The following is a 24,759-nucleotide window of genomic DNA, read 5'->3' on the forward strand; positions in this document are numbered from 1 at the left end:
ACATGAGCACCAGTTTCATTACAGATAGACTCATTTATTTTTTATTAGCTGCAGGGAGATTAAGTGATTAGCCCAGAATCACGGGAAGTTAAGCGTCCCTGCCGAGACTCGCTCCCAGTTCCCCAGCTTCGAGGTCGACCGCTCTAGCCGTAAGGCTACATCCTCTCCCCATTTAATTAATAAATTAATTAGTTCATGTGTTTTGAAAACCCGCAAGCATGCGTAAACACGCACTTTGTATTTATAGCACTTGATTATGAGAAGCAAGGCTGGCAGTAAAAGAGGCGCAGTTACTGCCAGACTTGCTTCTCGTGAGCAACTACTATAAGTACAAAGTGCGTGTTGATGCACTGCTTGGTTTTGAAAACACAAATAAAAGACATTGTCATTTACAATTCCAATAGCTCAAACTCTCGTAAATAGGATTCCTATTGCATTGCAAATGCTTAAGACAGGGAGGGAGACAGTCCGTCATTTAGATCTTTAATCAAGTTATTGAGCAACCCTGTCATTCTCTGTCCAAACCATGTTTGCACGCGTTTTATCACGTGATCACAGGAGGCTCACCTTCAGTAGCGACACTGGCGACGATTAGGAAAGTTGGTTTGAGCCAGTCCGCTGCCACTGTCGACCCTGGACCAATCTGCTTCTTCATCTTGCTAGCACCAGCCTTCTGGAAGCTTTGACTCCTTCCCCGTGTTCCGCCTCCTTTCCTATTATCAGTAACATAGCCTTTGCGCACCAGCATCACGTCAGCACCAAAGGATCCATAGATACGATAGTGCATTCATTTCTGTTGCTGGTGGACGATTTAGGTCTGGCTTGACAGCTTTAATACATTATGTGAATAACCTGGGAAAAAAGAGCTTTAAGATGCTGATGGACATGAGGACAGTATTAGATTGGGCAGAGCGTGTATGCTTGCCAAAAGGGTGATTGTATTGCACTGCTATTGGATACTATTGGATACTGAGGGGATGTTTCATAATCTAGCATGCCTGTGGTCAAACATTATGGAGCTGTGGTATGAAAGAGAAAAGATGTCACTCATAATCTAATGAAATTGCTGCATGACTGAGCTACAACATGACCTGCAAAAGCGTCATGGCAAGGATAGGCCCCCTTTCCACACACAGGTCACGTGGGGTGGGAGTAGAAGAAACACTAGACTACTCAATGCTCATCCGCACTTAGCCGGCCACATAAAATTTGGACAAGCCGCTACGTGAAAGAAAAGAAAGGCGCACGGCTAGTATTTTTGAAGATCAAGCGCAGATTACAGCATTAAATAAATATACATGTATATATTGTTAAGAGTTTGGCGAGCCGCGCAGAGTAAAAGAAAGGCTCACGGCCGCCATTTGTTAAGGCATGCATGAAACAATATTTTTTTTTTACGTTTGGAGAGCTGCGCAAAACAAAAGAAAGAAACGCAACCGTCATTGCTAAAGAGCGGGGTGCGCTCTGCTTAAAAAAAATACAAACATATCATGTACATGCAGGCCATGGAGTGGGAGTGTAGGGAACATAAATAAAAATATGATTATTTAAAATCCGAGGGGGACGTGGGGGGAGTTCGGCAGTGCTGAGTCAGGCTGGATATAAAATCGGCCACCATTGCTAAGCTCAGCACAGTATGCTGTGCCTGCTCCTGCAAGACATTAAGTAAATAGTTCTCCCTATCTGCTAATGAAAGCTACAGAGTAAAGCACATGTAACAGGGCTGCCCTTATGGGAGGTAACCGGAGAGAGGGAGGTACTAAGGAGGGACTACTAAGCCATTGTTTATAAAACACAGGAAAAGGAGCCAATTTTAAAGCTGGGCGGAACATGGGTGGAGCTTAATGCCCATATCCTAAATAAAGGTTAGCTCTACACCAGCGGGACTTGATATTTTTAGCCCCCGGTATCTTTTTGAACTGGGTGGGCTTTTCTTTCTTCGACTGCAGAAAAAACACTTGTCATTAAAAAGTATATTTTGAATTGCACAAAAAATTGTTCGGCTTTGTTTGATCTATGTGAGATTCTTTAACAGATGCTTCCAAATTAATGTAGCGCCCTGATGATGACCTTGTAATAATAGTTCATGTACACCCCACAAAGATGGAGGTCGAAACGCGTTGGCATTTATTCTGGAGAAGAAGACTAGGAACCCCCTCTACATTTAAATTAAGTGTATCATGTGTTGATACCTGGAAGCTGTTCATGTGATATGAACATAAATAAATGGTTAGGTCAAATAGAGAAGTAACCACAGGAATACATCTCTGTCCCCAGAGGAGTAACACATTGATTGTAGCATTTCAAAAATATTGCTTGAAGCTATTAGAATTGTTGTGAAATTTCTTTCACAACGATTGTTTAGGTCTATGTAGTGTCATGAATTGTCTGTATATTTTACTATATGTTGCTTATATTTGTAATGTATTTTGGACTGCAGACAAAGAGACTGATATAAAATGAATATACCTTTTTTAAGTACATAAAAAACACGAAATAAATACTCGAACACATTGGATTCAAGTGTATGTTGTATTTTGAATGTTGCTGCAGATTAATGGCCATATGGTGTTCATAAACACTGTGCCATATCATAAATACATCGTCCTCGAAGAACCAGCGCAATCGCTGCGTAGGCAAGACCTAAAAATTACACCGAAGCACACACTCTGCTATTTCACTGCAATACCTAATAAAGTCCAAAGTGGGAGTAGATGATATTGAATTATTTTTTTATTCACAACCAGGTCCTGTACAAGTTATGATTGGTTTTGACAGTCAAACAGGAGTGTGCGCGCTTTGGTGTCATTTTTGCACAAGCTGTTCCTGTTGCTACTTCCCTTCCATTTCACATTTTAATTCAAAGCTCATATAATACCTCACACATTAATAAATAACAAAAGAAGAATGGCTGTTTCACAGCAATTCAGAAAAAAAAATTGAAACCTCCTCTACAACCACAGTGTTGTACAAAACAGCTAAAATAACCTGTACCAAAAGCTCTTGCAGAGCAGAGACCTGCTGGCTTTGCCAATGCTGGTTTCTAAAATTCAGCCCTAGCAAGATGTAAATAGAGGAATCTTTTCAACATTGCGTAATGAGGATACAGAATGCATACACAGATAACAGAAGGCGTGTTACATTATTTCAGTAGACAGGAATAAACCCTAAAAGAAAGAAAGATTTGAATCCAAATAAATGCACTGCAGATAGGCAAAAGGCAGTCTTTACTTCTGTATCCCGGTCCCTTTCCTCTCTGTAAAAACAACCCTAATCATTCTGTGTATGGCTGCTGGGTGTAGGTGGAATTATCTGTGGTAACAAGGAGGGATTTAGAATGTTTCTTTGGTACTAACTGGAGTAGAGCGGTAAGCTGCAGCAGGAATAAACTACAATGGGCCTCATCGGTAGTGCCCAGTACTTAGGAAGGTAACACCACACCCAGTAAACACCGATTTCGCACGGTGCAGTATTTCCCAGGGAGATAATAACTCTATTACGAGTTTCTCGGGTCAGAATGACCGGTAACACTGTAATGCGGCATGCTTCACCCGTTCAATCTGCAAAACTCTGCCTGCAGTGTTTAAACTTTCTTTTTCCCTACACAATGTTTTACCTTCAAAGGTGCGAAGAAAAAATGATGAGAATTTTGTGTTCATTTTGCAGTGCAAATCAGGCTGCTGATGCAATAAGGCCAAAATTCTTACCTATAATCTTCTGCAGTAATATCACTTTCATTCTCTGCCCTCCAATATACCCCCACCCCAGTAAGCCGTCTCTCCCTTGACCATCAATACCAGCTGGGCATGGTGCACCCATAGGAGCTACAACTGCACAGATAAAACCCACCTGAAGCATGGTTTCCAAATACCAGTATATACTGTGAAATGAATGTACCCCCCCCCCCCCCCCCCCACCCCACAGGAGTACTAATATCAAACCCACAAAACAATAGCTACCGGCCAAATATGACGAAGGCTTACTCAAGACAACAAACATTTTCAAAAAAAACACAGCTTTTAATATGCAGACATACACGAAAATATATTTTATACAAACTACTAACAAGCATACCCCTCAACTAAAATTTGGAAACGGTCATCTTTCTTAGTCCTTCAACAAAATCCATTCAACCATTTGTTTTCTCAATGGGGAATTAGACACCTTGTCAAAAAAATCCACGGCTGTCAAAAAAATGTTCCATGTGTTCTCTTAATTAAGGCATGTTAACAATAAGCAAACAATGAAACGTGCCATAGGTCCATTAAAGAACACAGAACGTTATTTATATCCAGGCTTGCACAAACAAATTGCTTCTACAACCCAAACACAGGTGTACATTAAAGCTGGTAATGTCAGGTTTAACTATTTTTGTATATGTACACCTCATCAAGGCGGTAGGTCTTATTTTTAAACCGAATTTTCAAGGCTGTAATCAGCAAATTGAAGGAAATTCTTCTTTTAAATTATTCATGGCAATGAGTTGACACGTATGGGTTTATATTAAAAAAGCTTAGCGTTTGATTATGTAATTCTGCTGAATGTTATTATTGCCATACCAGGAGTATATTAAACGTGTAGCTCTATGCTACTTAGCTAAAATTGTACTGCTGAATAGGTACATGGGGCATCTTCAATAGCCTAGGCCAGTGGTAATTCCACTAAGTTAAGAAGGACCCTTTGTGTCATGGTTTTCTCGGGAATTCATATCCAAGAATAATTATTAACGAAAACCGCACAAATATTTGTACGGTTTCTCACTGAAAAAACTGACATCGCAAATGGCATCACTGATGACATAACTGATCTAATTCAGTTCAGTAGTTTTTGCTGTAGCGTCTACAGAAAATGCATGGGGATTTTTGTATTTTGGGACCCACATTTTTTCCTCGGCCAATGCTAGACCAATCACCCTGAAACTTCCCAAGCACAAACTAGGCAAAAAAGAAAACTTTTTGGGAAGATTTTGTGCAGATTTGTCAAACACTGCCAATGTCATAAGCAACACAAAAAATGCATTTCCTATGGAAACGGTGACGTAACTTTATCTACCCAGTGCCAGCTGGCACTGGGATATATAATATTCATCTTACTCGTTTGGGAAAGTGGCTTATGCAAAAGAGGACATTTTTTTGTCCGGTCACAGAAGAACACAAACCTACCTATTGCAACAGGAACCACCACATTTTTACAGCAGGCAGAGAAAGGAGTAAACTAGATAGGTTTGTATCCTTACTGGACATACAGATACAAACAAATGTGTCATTATTTAACAGGCAACAAGTAAAACTGGTAACATCAATGGGCGCTGTTTGTCACAGACACTAAGATGAACCAAGGGCAGAGGATGGGGTTTCAGCGAGACAGCAGGAGGACTAAGGCAGTCAAAGTCTCCTTGCTCTTAATTGGCACTCAGTACATTTCTCCTTGGCAACTGTCTAAGCCAAGGCATGCCTGATCTTCATCAGTTCATATAAAGAAATGTCTGGGACTGGAGTGAAAACAGTAACCGACAATCAAAGAAGCTCAGCTTTCATTCCACTTAGAGTAGCGGCTCCAGGGGTACTGAGCGGAATGTAACCGCAGTAAGAGGATTAAAGTCTAAATAGAATTACAAACACGGTTTCAAGGCCACTTAAGGTTTGATTATGGACTTTCCTGTGATCCCATAACACATTGCCAGTGAAGTTTTTTTTTGTTTTTTTTAAGTAGCGCTTAATGCTGAGAGTTTGCCTTTGGTACATACAGTATCAGAAGTCAAGGGCGATAAAAAAGGGTTTATTCGGGGTTCTTGAACAAGTGGAGTAGCCAAGATCAGAAGGTGAATCTCAGGTTCCCCCGCCGAAAAAGTCACATGATGCAAATCGGCAATTTACCCCTAAAAATTAAACAGACTGAAACTGTGCAAAATGTAATATAACATATGCCAGCATCTCTCAAATCTACACTGACAGTCATTACAAATCACACATCACATCAAACTACCCAAGTAGAACAGCCTTCTGTGATAAATCTCTGATGTAACTACCTTAGAACATGTTCGGCAAACGGTCACAAGATGCAATGATACTACACACAGAAAGTGTACCCGTTCACTTGGAGATGCGTGGGAATTGTTTTCCATCTAAAATTGTATGTGCTTATCAACAGGAGTCATTTGCAATTTAAATGAGAAAGCTAAGAAATGAAGAACTATATTTTCATGTCATAGGTTAACTAGGCCTCAACTCCATTTTAAAATGTAATGTCTGGAGGTTTTACAATATTCCTCATGTGTTTATATTGGTCATTGGACACCGCACACAACTAAATGTGTATGGAGTGTTTTCTAATGACATATTGAAATCTGGAAGAAGAATTTAGATTCTCTTTTACTTTCTATGGTGAAATGTACTTTAAAAGACCCTTGATTAGGGGGCAAGCCACATCTTTTGGTCTATACTAAGAATGCTGCCAGATTCTCTGTCAATTTGCTGCACATTTTGGACTTAGGCTATTTGCAAATTTAAACTCCGACAGCCTTCATGACAATTGAATTCGGTATCCTTTGACTGAAACTATTGAGATTGCTATTTTGTACCTTACTGTATTGAACTTTTTTTTTTTTCACAACAAATTTTATTAATTGATCAGGTAGAAGCAGGTATACAGCACTCCACAATCAGGAGGTCACTGTAAGATTATCAGCATAAACACATCATTGTATCCCAATCAGTAAAAAAGAAACGTTTCTCCCTAACCCCCCCAACTCCCACAGCCACCCAAGAACACCACTACCCGCCCCTTATCCCACCCTAGCCCCGTACACGCGATCATGTCAAGCCCTCTGTATGCGCTATCCGAAAGTCCAGCGCCATGCGCACTCTAGGCACGGCGTCCATCACCCAAATCTAGATCGTCGTCAGGCTCTGCCGGTGGATCAAGAGTCAAACCCCTGTAGTCTGCCCACCGCTTCCAGATTTTAAAATGCTTCCTGTGACAACCTCTGGCCTCGAACACTGGGCGCTCCAAACCCATAAAATAGTCCAATCCAGCTTTCCACGCACTCAGAGAGGGGGCTCGCTCATTCTTCCACGCTCGAGCCAAGTCCCGCTTGGCCACTACCAGACCCAACAGCAAGAGATGACGTTTGTAAATATTTCCACCTACCCCCTCTAACACATGGAGACGATGGGTGCAGGGGAGATCCCAACCCAGCACCTCCGACAAGCAACTCCACACACCATTCCAGAACCTAGTCAAGCCAGTACACGACCACACAGTACGTATTAGGGTACCCGTGTCAGCTCCACAACGCAGGCAGTCCGGGGACCCAATGAGGCCCGCCTTCCACAGTCGCTCTCTGGTATAGTAGGTCCTATGCAAGTATTTAAATTAGATTAATCAGAGTCGCACCGCAATAGCCGTCCCACGTGGGGACTCCAGTGCCTCCCTCCAGTCGTCTTCATCCAGGGGCCCCACGTCTTTTTCCCAAGCATCTTTCAGTGGGAGTAAGGAGGAGGAGCAGTGGGTGACCAGCGTTTGATATATGCGGGATACCTTTTTGTCCCCAAGATTGCCCATGAAGACCTTCACCTCCACAGGGCTGAATTCCGGCAGCGACTCCAACCCAACCAGGCTAGGCGCCAATGCGTGGCGAAATTGCAAGTATCGGAAGAACTGAGTGTTAGGCATGTGAAACTCTTCCCGCAAGTCCTGGAAGGACTTAAGAGTCACACCTGACATAACGTCTCCAAGCGAGGAAATTCCTATAGAGTCCCATCCGCCAAACCCCGTAAGCGAGGCCAACGCAGGGAGTCGTCCATTCTGCCACAATGGGGTCTCTGCCGTCAACCTCCCCCACCAACCCATCCGACGCAGTGCCTGTCTCCAAACTGCAAATACCACTTGCGTGGACGACGGCAGCCGCCTCCTAAGCCCAGCCGAATATAGGGTGGTATGCAATGTGTTATTCCCCATCAAGGAGCGCTCCAGCGCATACGCCGGATCGCCACTATCCCCATACCACCAATCATTTAAAACCAGCAGATGCGAGGCTTGGTAATACGAGAGGATGTCCGACGTGGCCAGGCCACCAGAAATACGTGGATAGAAAGCACGTGCGTAGCGCCACTCTAGCAGCTCCCCCTGCCCACAAAAAGCGGCCTAGGGCGGAATTGACCTGCCGGAACCACCGCGGTGCAACTGGGTGCGGATGGTTCGAATTGAACTTTAATATTTCATGAAACTTTATTTTTTTAAAGACTGATCTCAAACTTTCTTTTTGAGTCAATTTTAACTTACTGATTGTATTTTAAAATGCAGTTTTGAATCTTGCCTTTAGGGCTTCATCTATTCTTAACGACAACACTGTCGCCAACCTCGCATATGGGCACTACAATTATCATGTAGATTATTCAATGCCCACACAAGTAAAGCCATCCTACATCTCAAAGGACAGTGACTGTTACAAAAGGTGCCCAACACCTTCTGTCATTCAAGTCAATGGAATGTGTTCCCAAGCGACCACCAGTGTCAGAGATTAAAACAAGCATTCCATATATCATTTTTTTGTTTATTGATGGTCATGTCAGAATATTACTTGGGACAATAGGAGCTAGACATATGATGATATACCCCAAAAACATACAACACACTAGAACTAAATATCCCCAATACTACCACAATATATTGAAACTAACCCACAGCCAAAAAGATAATTAGCTGAACAATCAGGACATTCCTTCAAGATCTTCTCCGTGGAGACGCAACTGCTATGTTAGCTTCTTCTATCCTAGCACGCACATCAAGACCCTGCGACAAAACACTGACAACCCCTTCTTACTACAGTAGATAACACCCTGTTGAGCCACTGCTAAGCAAAAGCCAAACCATCTACATGACTTTTGACTTCACTCAACACCATTATAAACCCAGGAACTCATCAACGGTAAAACTACTACAAAACATTTGATAGCAGAGACCCCCCCAACAAAAAAAAGCACTTCTCAAAGCCATCAAGTGCTGCACCAACTGCATCAATAATGCATTGTGTCGCCCATTCACTCTGTTGAAGAAGAAATGTTTAACCGTCAATAACTTCAAAAACATGAGAGACAAGGAAGATATGGTCTGACAAACATAGCCACGCCTAACATCCTCAAAATTATCAAACACAAAGCATCAAAATATCAATCAATATATTTTTTATTGTTGAATTTTTTATTTTTGAATTATTAAAAATCCTTACAATAAGAAAAGTAAGTTTAGCCAATATTCACATAACAAATAACGTTAAAATTCAAAAACAGGAATTAATGTAGAAGTTAAAAGGGGTTAAAACTTAAAACTCTTCATCGGGTCCGCCCACTAACAGCGTAGGGATTTGTAAAGTGAGCGTGGGAGCACCAGCGTGGAAGGATGGGCCTCAGACAGTATATTGGATGATCATTAACAGACCTGTAGCTGCTTTCTAATCTCAATCTAAAATTTAAGTCCCCGACAAGTCAGGATTGGGGATGAACCACCCAGCCAGATAATAATGGCCTGCCGACATGTTCTTATGTTCAATTTGTTCAGTATGTCCCGTAAGAACTGTCTTCTAGATACCATGAAGACTGGGTACACACAAAACAAATGAATTAGGGATTCATTTTGATATCCACAGAGTCTGCATTTTGGGAAATCGTCTTGGGGTTTCCAGGAAGGTCTTAAATCCTTGGATTCGTGAAGGCCCATACGGAAGTCGATGAGGGTCTTTTTTAAATGTTGGCTAAAATGAGTTGCCAAATATGCCTGGGGTTGTTGAAGTGAATAGGAAGAAATAACTGTCCAGGCATGACATCGATGGGTCAATATTTGTTTGTCTTCCAGTAATGACTTCCTTTTGGCATTGGAATTAACAATTTTGCAAAAACTGGCTTGGTCAATTTTTCTGTTCCATGCTTCTAGCAGTTCGAGCTCCGAAAGGCAAGTTTGCAAGTGAATGGCCCAGGGCTGGGTGGATTCAAAATTGATTACTTGCCAACAGAGATTATTTAAAGAGTCTAAGTCGGCAGCATGAAGTTTGTGGCAAAATTTGACGAATCTTTACTTGGACCGAAAGATTTGATTTTGAAGTCCAAATTCTAATCGCACCTGGGCTGGTGAGGAGCATTTGGGTAAATTAAATACATCTTTGTAAATTTTATTTTGTAAGTTGTTTAATAATCCGGCCTCCCCTCCAAGCCCTGTAACCAGACCGTACGATAGAGCAGGTAAAATCTGAACGGCCATTACTTTTAAAAGGTGGGTGTAGTTTGGGCCACCCAGTTTTTGTAAGAGTTGCCTATATCCATAAATTAGAGACTGGGACTTGGCTTTTAACACCATGCGTGCGGGCTAATTTTGCTGCTGTGCGCTGACTTTTTTAAAAACCCATTGTTCATGACGAGCTCAGCTCGTCATGAGTGTATGGAGGTGTACACCATGACGAGCTGAGCTCGTCATGAGCGTCCAAGGGGTTAACACCGTAGAATGTTCATTTTTAGAGTTGTCTTTGTTGAGGGTAACCCCCAGATACCGGTAATATGGCTGTTCCTCTATTGCAAGGTGGTTAGATGTCTAACCAAATTTGATAGGCTTTCGCTCTATAAGACGTACTACTTTTGTCTTTTCTCTATTCAGTTCCAGATGTTCTTCATCTAGGTAGAATTGTAGAGCATTTATCAGCCTTTGCAGCCCAATTGGGGTTCTGCCTAGGAGGACAATGTCATCTGCAAACTGGAACATTGGCATTGGGGTGTTACCAAGTTTCGGTGCATGGCTTACAATTTGACGGAGATTTTTTCCTAGGTCGGCAAGGTATAATTAAATAAGCATGGGGCCAGGACACAGCCCTGTTTTAGTCCGTCCTCAGTTGGAATTTTGGACGTGAGGCTTGAACCCTGACCTTGTTTAACCCTTGCCCAAGTGTCAGTGTAGAGGAGCATGACTGCGTTGAGAAGATTTTTTGACAGCCCCCACTCCTTGAGTTTTTCCCAAAGTCTCCCCCTACTGACTAGATCAAAAGCCGCTCTAATATCAATAAAGCAGCCATATAACCGATTGTTCTTCATTTTGGCTCTTTCCATCAGGAGGGCTAGGGCTGTAAGATTTGTTATGGTACCCGTTCCTTTTCTAAAGCCTGTTTGATAGCTGGGGATTAGGTTGTTATCCACCCATTCCTGAATCTCCTCCAAAATGCAAGAGGCGTATAATTTGGCTTCCACATCTATTAGAGAAATCAGCCGATAGTTCTGTGGTGATCTCCTGTCTCCCTTTTTAAAAATCGGGTGGATGAGGTTTCCTTTCCACGATGGGGGCTGCTGCTTACAGGCAAAGACTTGGTTAAACATGGCGGAGAGGTGGAGTGCTCAAAAATCAGCATTGTATTTGTATACTGCGTTGGGGAGGCCATTAGGTCCTGGTGCGCCTTCGGTTTTGAGATTGTTAATGAGCCTTTTGACTCTGTCGCTGGAGAATAATTCCGGCTGTATCCTCAGATTATTGATCCTTCCTATGTCAGTGGGGTTTGTTAACTTATATGACGCTCCTTTCAAGTAGCTTGGTTTCGTGGTTGTGTTAGATTGATGATGGTTTTCGGGAGGAGAAGAATCCCTTTTTAAGTAGAGATTTTTTACGTGGGCTTCCCAGCTTTGTTTGCTAATGCCGGGGTCCTGAGACATTGCGTCAGCGTTGTTTAATTTATCAATGATGCCCCAGAAATCCCTTGTGTTTCGCTTTTTACTGGCTTCTAGCAATTTTACCCACGTCTTTTCCTTGTGTTTGGTCTTGGCTTTCCACACCATTTTACGATAATTTTTTCTCATACTCCTAACAAGAAGGTGGTTTGACATGGAGCCCTGGTTGTTGTTCCTGGTTGCCTTCCGTTGCTCCTGGGCAATTTTTCTCTTTTCCTGTCTTAATTTGTTGTTAAACCAGTGTTCCCGTAGGACTAACGGGCCATGATGTGGAGCGAGGGGAACCGAATGTTTAAGGGACAAATTCTCCAATAGATTTTCCCAAGTTGAAACCTAATCTTCATTTTGGTCCATTTCATATTTTGAAAAGAAGTTACTTGCAGTTTCGTAGATGGCTTTCGTTCTGGTGCCCCTCCATCGCAATCTTCGTAAATTGAACTTCTCTGGCTGATGAGAGAGGAGAGTTAGCTGTGTATACTCCGACACCCCTATATTGATCCAAGTAATTTGAGGAAAGTGATCGCTTTCGGTTCGTGTTGCTATTTCATAGCCCTCCACTGAGTCGAGCAGGTTGTTACTGATTAAAGTGAAGTCAATGGTTGATGATGCCTTGCCACTCATGTACGTGGGTAGTGATGAAGATGCACCTGATATTGCGGGTTTTAGAACTTTTAATCCCAGCATTGTGAGTTGTCTTGGGGTTAATAGATTAAGCTCAGCCCGGGTTTTTTGCCTTGGGATATAAGTATTCGAATCTTCATGATTTAGGTTGAGATTAAAGTCGCCAGATAGTATCAGCAGAGTTTGATTTCTGGAGTGTTTTTATGAGTTTGATAAGAACAGCAAATTTCTCTTTTTTTTTGGTACGATCAGGGTGGATGTAAATATTTATTAATAGCAGTTGGATTTTTATGGAGATCTTGGTTACCTGAACCCAGCTTAGTCCCACATCCTTTTTTCCGGCTCCCAATTACATTTCTGCAAGATGTATGTGGATAGCCCGCCACTAGGGTGCCCGAACTTGGATGTTCTCTCGGCAAGGATATGGTGTTCAGTAAAATCGGGAATGGCGGGGGATACCAGGTTCCAAGTCTCTAGTAGTAAAAGGATGTCATATTTATGAAAGAACAGTTGTATCTCACTGTCTTGGTCCATACTACTAAATCCATGGATGTTCCAACTGCAAATGCCTATTTTAGTCGTTTTGACACTATCCTTGATTGCGTATTTGGGCCGTATGCATTGGGATGGTTGTTTGTTATTTTTAGGAATACTTTTGGTTAAGGGTTAACGGGATCCATGACCAGTCCTGGGTAGGTGACCCACCTAGGAGAGGTTGCATTAGGAGTGTGTCTATTCCACCGACCTCTTGGACTGATGTAGCCGAAAGGGTACCCTGGAGACACGAGAATTGCTTGCAGCTGATTGGCTCCTCCCTGCTTAAGTTCTTTATACTTTTTGCCAGCGGGAAAGGATATATCGGGCGCGTATGTTGCGTGAGGGTGATTCCCCAGTGTTCGAATGATCCTCTGTTTTCAAAGATCTTTGCTGCTATTTCCTTGGAAGCCCAGGTTGTAACAAACTTCAGTGTTTGTATAATCATTCTTTTGGCCAAACTCAACTGAAACTAGGTCTTGGGAAGATATACCTCTAAGCTCAGGAACAAGACCAAATAGTTTTAATAAATTTCCTCTATTTAGGATGTCATGCATGCCCTTTGTCTCATATTCGGGAGTAAATGTCATAATTGGTTCTAATTCTGCTGTTGGAACTATTAACTGGTCTTGTGAGCATAAGACAGAATGGTTGGAATTGCTTGCAGAACAGTTTTTTGAAACACGTTTCCTATGATACCCTTACCCCTGAAGCCCCTTACGGGGGAATGAGTGGTTCGTAACATATGATTATTTTTAGATTGAATAACAGGGTTTGTCAGAGCTATGCAATTGAAATTTTGCCCAATTTTTGTTATTTTAATCGGGGTAATGTTCCTTAGTGAGTCCTGGGTTCCTATTTTATGTTGAATTGTTCCCGTTGGGTCCATTGGTTTTTGTTAAATACACTGCCGGTCGTTCCCAATTTTAGTTATCTTTATAGGGGTCAGGTCATATGCTGCCTGAACGTGAATTTGATCAGTATTTCGTTGTGTCCTGCTTGGTATTGTGGTTCCATTAATGCTCGTTGGTAGTGGCTCAGATGGGCGTTTTTTTTTAGCAGGCCGCCCCGACTGTAAATAGATTACCTTGTGTGGGTGTCTGCATGCCCTTTAAGGTGGGACGAAGGCATTTCACCATTGATGTTGTCTTTGGTGAAAGTGTAAAAGCTGATTTTGTGTTTGTACAAGCGATCAATGCTTGCTGGGACTTACTCAGACCTTCAGTTGATGCCTGATCTAGGCCGCAGGACTGTACCCACAGTTTAGAATTTTCAGGCAAGGCATTTGCCTGAGGATGGTGTTGACCTTCCAACATATTCATGGCAGTGTTTGAGGAGGTGTTTACTGATCCTTTGTCTTTTGACGATCGATCAAAGGTTTTGCAAAGAAGTTGTCGATTGTGATCCTTTGGTTACCTTTTGGTTTGGACCTGGCTTTTCTCGCTCTTTTCCTTTGCTTTTTCGTAAGGTTGTCGTGGAGCAGAGGATCGGGATTTTCCGTGCCCTTGAATGAATGGACAGTCGAGTTAGAAGATGCTTTATGCTGAACCTTTGGATAATGTGACGAGCCGAGATCCCCATCCCCGTCTGGACTCTTATGTAGTGAAGGGTGAGTGATTAAAACGCTTGATTTACCCATGTTGTGATTTTCTCCTGGTGGAACTAGATTTATCATCTGATTATTTCCTTTTTTAACTGCTCCCAGAATGTCTTTTAGAATTATGGGGAGTGATGCCAATTTCTCGATGATGCTCCCACAGCCACAGCTGGATGGTTGGCTTGCGGAGCCTATGTCGGTTGGGGCCTGTTTTAAAAGGGGAATATCCGAGGTTTCTTTATTAGTCAGAAGAGTGATAATTGTGTCTGTTTTGGAGCTAAGTTGGGCGATATGCTCTGCGATGACATTTATCAAGTCTATTTGGACCTCCATCTTCTCTGATTGGAAATTGAGAGCCTTTATGGCCTGGTCCAAAGTGCTAATCAAGGTGTTCCCCAGTACCCAAAGGGCACTTGGCTGCAGTGGCTCTTTTTTTGCTCCTCCCGTTGTGTGGTCGTGCTTGTTAAAGAGATAAGGGACTGCGTAGATTTTTTTGTTGGATACTGCTGCTTCCAGAGCTGTCATCGCTTAGGATTCTATGATTCGCGCTGGGGTCAATTACATTGTGAGGCGTGGACGCCACAGGGCTCCGGCTTTGCTCCTCAACCATTTGGTCATAGTCCAGATTTGAATCTAGATTTAGTTCTTGCAAGGATTGACTTGGAACTGGGAGCAGTGTCACATTATCCAAATTAGGAAGGTTATGTCCAAACGAAGGGTCAATCTGGTCGTCCAGCCTCAAACCTCTGGTTTGGTTGTGCTTTTGGTTGTCCAGGTCCAAGATCAATTTAGGGATTATTGCGGGCGATAACAAATATTTACCCCCAAATTCGATTTGGGGGTAAATATTGTTAGAATCATTGAAAAGTTTTTCCAGGGAATCCTGGCCAGGAGATATGGGTGAGGGCAGGATTAGTTTTTGCCCAGTCTTGGTTGATTTGATTTTGGTTAATGGAGAACTGGAATTATGAATCATTGCCTGAAACAAGTTCTGTTTTTTTTGTAAGAGGCTTGAGCGGTTGCTCAATTAATAAAGCTGGTTGAAGTTGCGTGAAAGTTTCCAATGATTTGCCACAATTTGGGGTTCCTTGGTGGCTATGATTAGTTGTCTTGTCTGGTTGAATAGGGCTTGGAAAATTCCTAGCTTCCCTTGTTGTTGCCAACAGTGCCGATACAGGGTCTTTCAAAAAGAAAAATTTGTTGATCTTTTGCTGAGTTCCTAATAGTCGGCCAAGGCTGTCTGGAGGCTGGAGCGGTCGTACTATCTCACTTGTTCCCTCATCGTCACTCCCCCCTTGCCGCAGAGCAACTAGGGGCGGAATTACTTGCGCTTGCTTTAATGCGTCTGACTTCTTAATTTTTTACTGCGTCGTGCTTGTTGAAGCCTGCCGTTTGGTACCTGAACGCATTTTTGTCCTGCACAGTTTTATGAAGTTGTGGCTGGCGCGGAAGCTGGATGGCCGCTAGTTAGAGCGAAGGTGGACCAAAATGGAACGCCATGGGGACAGTTGCTGCAGACGAGCGGGGCACTCAGGAGGTGCCTCGAGCTAAATCGGGCCTAGTCAGATTGGCCTGGGCAACCCCCTGGGCTCTTACTTAGCAGCTGCCTCTAACAACGGCTGCACTCGTACTTTGTCCCTGGGCCTCGCCCTATACTCGGCCGGCCTCTCTCCCTTAAGCTCCCCAGAAATCCTGGAGCCTTTCCTCGTGGACTCAGCCCACCGCTCCCGAGCCTCCCGGGACAGTGTTAGGGGAACAAGGGTGGCTTCTGCGGGAGGAACAACAGTATTTGCGCTAGGCCAGGTGGGTCAAAACTGCAAGCTGCAAACTGAGAACTGACAGGGCGCCCTCCACTTATCGCCTGCCTCTCAACGTCAGGCCAAAGCGGCAAGGTGGGGCTAGATAGGGGAAAACTGGTCCTCCCTTCTTTCCCGGGATCCCGGCGTCAGGGGTTCTGCCCACTTAACCCTCCCATACCTGAGCAGGGGACATCCTAGGATGAAAAAGTAGCAACAAAGGGTACCGAAGGGATTGATCCAAATTTAATTCTCGAACAAGAAACAATTAATTCTCTTGTGAAACAGAAATTAAACATGAAATATTTACATATATAAATTCATCAACACATATGAGCTGGCATCAAGGGAAGCACAATAACCGACAATCTATCTACAAAATATCACATATACATATATACAAATATACATCACATTTACAATATCAAATACCTATGTACCCCAAACACAAGATATATATAAACAAAATATATATATATATCCTAATTCGGATCAGTGCCTCAACTCAATTTATAATGAGAGCACAAAACAATGGTAGTCCCAAAAGAAAAGCACCTGGGGGTTACTAAATCAACCCAGACTATATTTGTGTTGGTGCCAAGACATAAATCAAACAAATTATTTGTTGGTACCAAGGGACTCCAATTGAAATAAAAGGTGTCGACGCAGTCGCGGTCGCGTTTCAGCCAGATGATGTAGGCTTCATCAGGACAATGGGTACTCTGGTAACGACAATTATATACATATATTATACCATCTTCCTGAAATACAGATACATAAACTTAAATCATATCAAAGCTGCATTAATAACATTATCTCCCCCAAGCGTGGAAATGCAAGGTCTATTTATATATCCGCCAATGAAGTGAAAGAAAAAGGCCAAGGAAAGACAAGAAACAAAACACAATATATGAACCACCCGTGTGCAAAAAAAATCAAGCATACTGAGGGAAAGAGAAATGCATAAACTTACGTGTATATAGAAGAAACCTTAAACCGCATCTCTCTGAGAAAAAGCAAACGTCTCAAGAAACACCAGGTGCACCAGACATAGTTACTCAATATCTACCCATAGTGGAATCCAACGCTCCGTAACTAAAGCCCTGTCACCCGACCAGTCAAATATATATATAATATATCTATATACCTATTCATCAGGTCCTCGTGACGTCAAGGGCAGATGCCGGCAGCCAGCAGACATAACCGCCCACACAAAGGTGGGGGGTAGGGGCAGGAATCACTCTCAAACCCCAATACAAGGAATTATCCTAGAGGGGACATATGACAAAAAGCTATAGATACATCACTCCATGAGGAACTGGGCAGAGAAATCCCATCATAGTAATAAAAAATCTGGACTCTACAAAATGGAAAGTATCATACTCGTAAGTCTGACATACCTTTATATATAACAACAGACAGTCCACTTGGATAAGGCAAGAGGAGGGCAGGCGTGGCTTGAATAACACGTCCTATCTGCCATCGTAAGATCATCAAGCAAGGGAAGAGGGAGATAGAAAGGAGAAGTCATCCATTACAAAAGGGGTACCAGGGCCTCTGTTTCTACTGGTAAAAAACACAAGCATGTTGCGTGAGAAGAACGCACACAGAGAGACAAGGTATCCCATAGTGGTAAACAATCATAATATGTGCCTGTGTCTCATATGCACACTCTCAACGTCTAGGGCACTAAGTGGAAACACAAGCATTCAGCCAAACGGGATATAAACAGGTCCCATGGAGGCGGGAAACAAACGCTTATTCATAAGTACAAGCGCTATACATAGTACAAGTAAACCAGCCAAAAGTGGGTCTACCATTTCCCCCGTGTTAGAGGAAACTACCCGATAGACAAAGAGACCATTATCCCACAACTACGGACCTATCGCACTGACTAGGGAGATCGTAAAACTACAATCTATGTTACACACCAGTCGCATAGATTAAGACTTAATATGCCGGTAAACTAGCAACAAAGTAAATCTTATCGCACTAGCTGGCATGGTCCTGACAAAATACCGGGTCTACCAGGCAGGCGCATCACATTTATCTAGATGCGCCGAGCAGGGAACAGAAGGAAAAAATCAATACCTGCAGTATTTTGAGCACGGCGACACGGACAGCCGGTGTACGCTACAACGAGAATGAATCTCAAGGCGAAGAGAGGCGGGGCTCCACACGCCTATAGAGGGCGCGTCTAGAGCGTCAACACGGGCGTCAGTCCCAAAATGGACACAAAGAACGGACAAATCTCCCTACGCGGCTATCTCACGGATCCATAATTATACTACTCGGATACTGGAACAGCAGAACTCAGTCCCGGTCGTCTCAAAAGGTGAAAAGCTGGTACATACACACAAGAAAAGACAATCATTCCAGAGCAGAAGTGTGATTAACAAGAAAAATTTAATCATTTAAAAACAAAACAGATGCTCACAAGTAGCTAAGGAAAAGAAATAAAGATTAGTCTAATTAAAAACAAAGTGCTCAAGCATTTCCACAAATTGGGTTCCCATTCTGGATATTGCATATTTATCCTATTTACAAAAACGCGGGGAAAAAAACCACACATGATAATTTAATGAAAACTGGCTATCCAAAATTGGTTTCCTAAGAGTATAAAAACTATCTATACATAGAAGAATATACAAAGAAGTCAATATGAAAATAATTGCAATAGTGCTAAGCATACAACACTGCTATTAATCATATTTTCATCGTCTATATCAAATAGCAAGAGGAAGCAGCAAAAAGGCAGAAAATCAGAGAAACTTCAAGAAGGAACCAATGACAAATCAGATCAATGCCCAAATTTCATCACGTTCATTCAGACCTATTTCAGACGTGTGGTATCTCTCTATTAATCTCGCTTCAGTTCGATTAAGCTTGGTTTCTAGATCTGTTTTATTTTTGGCTATGATTGTAACCAGAACTGCCCTGAGACGCAGATAGGCAGCGAATTACCTCTCGGACGTCAAACAGGCAAGGAGCAATGGAGGCAAAGCTGGGGGGAGTGATGAGCTGCAATCAACAACAATAGTGGATGACGGCTGGATTGCGTAGCGGCTTGCTAACTTACTCGCCTGCCCCTGCAAGACACCAGACACCAGACACCAGCCGCTCCTCTCCTTCCTCCCTCAACGGCTCCGAGCAGGCTGGTCTGTTTGTGATGCGGGTCCGGGGTCACGCCTGTGCTTGAGCGTGCAGTCGCCTCTCGGCTTCTCGGCCTCGCGTCTACGCGGAATGAGGCTGTGGGTCGAGCTCAGGGCAGGGCTCCCCCGTGTAAAGGACCCTCTCGCTACTCGCCGCCATTGCCTCCGCCGCCTCGGCTTCTGCTCTGCTACTGCTTCCGCTCTAATTGACGTGCACACGATCGCCACTTGTAAAATCTCAAATCCAAAAGTCCTCAAATCCAATGATATATGATTCTGCAGGCACAGCAGCAGCATCAAAATAGTCTACCTTGTATACTTGTCTTCTGACCATATAATTCAACTGTAATCCCTGAAGGCTGTACTGCATGAAGAAGAAATCATCCTGTCATCAGATGGGTTGAAGATTGCCAACACAGCACATCTGATCATCAACAATGCATGCCTCCTGCCAGATCAGAGACATCTTTCCTTCTAATATTTACACATTGTAAAATATAACCCTAACAGCATCACTGAGTATCGGAGACTTATCTTATTTGAAAAGATTCTACTTACATAATAGACAGTCTTCTCAACTCTCCCTTTATCTAAATCTGCCATTGTGGGTATATGGGTATGGCCCACTACATAAGGCACAGCAGTACGTTAAAAAAGTAGGCCAATATTGAGCTGCATTATCCTGTGTATTCTACCCAATACTTCAATTAGACTCACTTCTTCATAAATGTTTGCAATAAGTACGGTTTCCAGGCCTACTTCTGTTAACTCTTGTGAAGTCCTGAAATTCGTAATTCTGCACTAGTGCAAGGACTTGCAGGAGTACTTTTGTAACTTTCTTTAAAAATTGGGACCATCATTTATTTTCACATTGCTTAACTATATCTCAAGCTACACAGCAATTTAGCATAACTCTTTTTCAAAGCTGCCTATTTTTTTATATATACTTATTATTTTGAAGGCAAATGATCAACTATCTTACATCAGACTTCTGTGTGTATTTGCATGTAATCATGGAGCAATTTGGTAGCATTATAAGAAGACTCAAATTGTTAAATCTGGCAAACGTGAACACATTTTAATACTGGAACCACTGTCAGTAATTCTGTCTGAGCTCACAGCACTTCATTAGCGCACTCGTCCTTATATTAAAGACCTTACACTAATTATTCACATACACTTTTGAACAATGTAATCCTATTGCTACAAGTCTTGCCTTGGTGAGACACAATCCTCTTTCATACATCCATTTTTTTAACAGATCACCACTGTGGTGGTGCATGCTGCTGTAAACTGGCAGCCAAAGGGTTTGTGCTGCAGGGGTTGGGGCTTAAACACCATTAACTGTATTGGCTCCCTGTCCTTTCCTGTATCAACTTGTTAAATGCTGCACTAGACTTCCTCCTACCAGACATCCAGAGGGTTTTGTAAAACTCACAGGTGCAGACTCTTTGCCAGACTGGAAACCAGTATGTGCGGAAATAATAGCACAAGGCACCATGCCTTTCGGGATTGATCTCTGCTGATAAGATCTCCATATCAGTTGAGTCTCAAAGACACCTTCCTCCCTCTATTTCACCAGAGAGCCCAAGACCTTATTCTTCAAACCACACCACATCGCAGAGTAAATTCAGTTACTGGGTGCAACAAAGTGTTTCCCCTGAGCACTTACTAGGCCTTCTGGTTCTTGGCAACAAGCCCACCCCCTGACTTATTGCAACATTACTTTGAATGCGTTGTGCAGCATTACTTTGTAGCTATGTTTACCCTGATGTAAGTCAGTGCATACAGTGTATCTCAGACTGAATCTTTCTTCCGTTAGGTCTAAAAACACTCTCCAGCACTTCAGAGGACAAAAACACCGAGAGATGAGTTAATATAATCAACCCATAATGTATTGTCTAAAGTTTTTGTACAAGGGGACAACAGAGAATAGCCCCCACATGCCTTATGCCAAGTCTAGACAACATTTCGGACTAATGTGGTAGATTTTCAAGTACATGCAGTATTCTTTGGTGTGTATCACTCACACAGATGCAAAAGTTCGTTTTTCCAAGAAACAACCAAGAGGGCGCACAGACCCTCACCCTAAACACATCAATTTTGAAGGAAGTTGCGAAAGGCAGTTACAGAAGACCAACCGTAAGCATCAAGTCATGTTTACAGGGCCTGAAACTGATCATCGGCTTAAAAAGCAGAAGCCAAGCCACATAATACAGAAGAAATGTGGCCACTGTTTCTGACGAACAGCTGAGTGCTTTTTGAAACTTAAAGATCATATTACCGGGAAGCATTTTGTAAACCAAAAAGATAATTTTTAATGTTTATAAGTGGTTATTTTTAAAACGAACTTAATCTCAGCCCAAGCATGTAACCGTTTAACAGTAAACTTATAAAATTGACCCCTTACATTTCATTATGTCACTTGAAACAATACATTATTATGCGTTTCCTTGACAAACTAAATGTGACTTTTGTTTTTTATTCCGAACACATAGCCTCTCTTTAAAGAATACAATCCATTCTGTTTAACCGTGAGTTTTAAGAGACCAGTGTATTGTTATTTGTTTGAATGTAAAGTTGTATAATTATGAAGTGTAGTAAAATATTAAACGTTGGCGTTTCTCTGGTGTTCATATTTCCGAACAACCGAACAGAGGTAATATAAATTGAAAAAACACTAAAAACAATGTGTTACATGATCATGCGAGATCATGCTATAGAACTAAGATTTTTTTTTAAAACACAATCTAAGTCCTGAATTTGAGTAAGTGGAGAATCGTCACATCCGAGTTAGTTTCTAACATCATTAAAATGAAGTACACATATTTTTATTCTCACTGTCGTTCCTCTCAGTTTTCCAGACTTCACTGTACTTTCCATTCGGTATCCCTGCTGTTCCCTCTTCTCTTCCCAACTGTACCATTCAGCTTGTATGTTGGTTACCTCGGCTTCCCCTGTTGCCCCTTCCTGTGACCTCGCTGCATCCGTTAGTTTTTGCTGAGCTCGACACATCACATTTTGACTCAGTGACTTAAGCACTTGCTACCGACAATGGGTATGGCCTAGTATGGGCCATCTACCTTTTTATCCTACCAGGTCGATAAATATAACAAAATCGTCTGGCATAAACATCCAGTAAATACACCTCTTTTAAAATGTAAAATCTGTGGGAAGAAGCACTTAATTAAAAATAAAACGTTTTATTACCATTCAGTTCTTAGTGCTCCCCACAGTTTACATACTGTTTCTATCACTTTTAGGATTAAAAGCATAACCCAGTGGTTTGGGGTTGTCTGTGCCAATAAGAATGTATTACAACCCAAAGGAACCATTTTTAGCAACCTTAAAATAATGACATATTGAGAAAAAAAAATCAATAAGGTTCTAAACCATGCCTTGCAGTTTTCATGCAGCTCCTTGGTGCTGGACCATAGCTCACTGAACTATGTTAGAAGGACTGAAACACGTGACCTGCAAGAAACAATAGGCCCTCCTTGTCAAAAGTTATAACCAGGGCTCGAGTCGGGGTACCACGCGGGTGGACGGCGTCCCCCCACTTATTTTACCGGGAGCTCGATAACTGGAGCAAATGGAGCCACACATTCACTCTTTGGCATCTCTGGGGCGAGATCAGAGCCCATTCAGAATGCTGCTCACACGCTGCCTTCTCTGGTGCAGTCGCATCAAAGGGGTGAGCGAGTGGAGGCAATGAGTCTGATGGTGCAAGCCACCTTTCGTGACGTCACTTCCTATTGTGACGTCAGTGTCCGCCCATTTCTTTTTTTAAGGACTTGTACCCTGGTTATAACCCACTTACTTATCCACATCTGTGATCTGCATGTTACACAATGTGCTTTGCAGCAGGCACAGTAATCATCTAGGCTACTTTATGAGGCAGAACTGTGACACAAGTATCTCCAGCATTAGCATTACCACCAGGGTTAGCTTAGCATTATTATTCCTTGATTTTTTTTTTTCCATGTATAAGTTGAGAGTCAGACTGTGCCCCTCGTAACTCCATACCCTTTCCACTGCCACACCTTGATCACCATATTTTTGGGTTCCCAGAATACTTTCCCACCCCATTTCCAGCATCGCCTGGTTTGACTTTTCAACCTCCCCGCCCCTCAGACTGCCTTCTGCTCCCTCTGTTTTCGCTGTTGTTCAATTAAACTCGTTCTAAACCGTCCCTGCGGGTCCCTTCATTTAGCATTCATTTTCACCATTGCGCCCTTAGTTTTCATTTCTGTTCTTCTTACTTCAAAATTCACCGTACTGGGTGTTCCCTTCTTTCACTCTAGTGCTATTCCATACATGCCAACATTTCAGGAGAGCAAAGTGGGAGATTAAAAAAAAAATCGGGAAAATGGGACGGGTTACTGGCATGTATGGGCTTTGGAAGTGGCTGCTGTAGGATCGGACATTTGAAACGCAAATGCACGTTTTTTTCTTACCTTTCAGAAGCACCTGGAGCATAATGGCAGGCAGAGAAGGTGATGCAAGTGTTGGGCACTGGCCTGGCAGGTTGGTGGCATTGCATGCATCCCCCCACCCCCCCAGTACTTCGCAGGTCTTTAAAAGACGATTCCCTTTTCAATGACGCTTTGTTGGTTTTTCACCCTTTCGAGAGCCCCTGCATCGCCACTCTTTGGTGGAAGAATTAACACTTTTACACAATACCAAGCCCTGTCAGCTGAAACCCCAGAGGAATCGGGTTTTTGCTTGTAGGAATCGGGAGGCGGGAGACTAGCCTTCAAATCGGTAGTCTCACGCCTGAATCGGGAGGGTTGGCATGTCTGCTATTCTTTCCTTCTCCAGCTGACCCCTACTACCTACACTAGCTCATACAACCCTGTCTCTTCCGCTGTGCCCCAGACACTGGCACGCCCCTTTTTTCTGTACCTTGTTCAGGTAGCTGTTCACCACGTGCTCGAAGGGATATGGATAAATCGTTTTCAAGTCCACGGTGATGCCCATTGCTGCGGGTGAGCACGGTGAGCTCCACCTCTGTCCTCTTAGCCTGGTGTACGCTGTTAGTCCCGCAGTAGTATGAAGAAGTCAAGCTACTGCACTGCCTGCTCCACACCTCTCGCTGCCAACTGAGAGACCATCTCGCAGGGCGATCATAGACATGGAAGACAAACGAGAGAAAATGCAGAATTATGTCAATGGGCCTGGATTTCCGACAAGGAAATTACAGCCAGTCGCATACCAGCCAAGTAAATGTAACGTTTTTAAATGCCTTGTATAATTATGGAAAACTTTTTGTAGTCCATTAAAGACGCGAAAGAAAACGTCTCATATAAATGATAATCTTTGTGAGTTATCCTGTTTCTTTCCCACACATCTTCTCTTCA

The 24,759-nt window shown here is 42.7% G+C and overlaps 1 protein-coding gene across 1 annotated transcript in view; it reads right to left on the reverse strand.

Annotated features, from left to right (window-relative positions):
* The window catches only part of PRELID2 (PRELI domain containing 2), a 275,242-nt gene extending 250,700 nt beyond the window's left edge, over positions 1 to 24,542 (reverse strand). The window contains exon 1 of the mRNA XM_086931652.1: positions 24,305 to 24,542. Within this exon, the coding sequence (XP_086787778.1) occupies positions 24,305 to 24,379 (75 nt within the window). The 5' untranslated portion in view covers positions 24,380 to 24,542. The remainder of the gene's footprint in view (positions 1 to 24,304) is intronic.
* Positions 24,543 to 24,759: the final 217 nt, after the last annotated feature.

Source organism: Lissotriton vulgaris, chromosome 7 (genome assembly GCF_964263255.1).
Source record: "Lissotriton vulgaris chromosome 7, aLisVul1.2, whole genome shotgun sequence".
Taxonomy (NCBI): Eukaryota; Metazoa; Chordata; class Amphibia; order Caudata; family Salamandridae; genus Lissotriton; species Lissotriton vulgaris.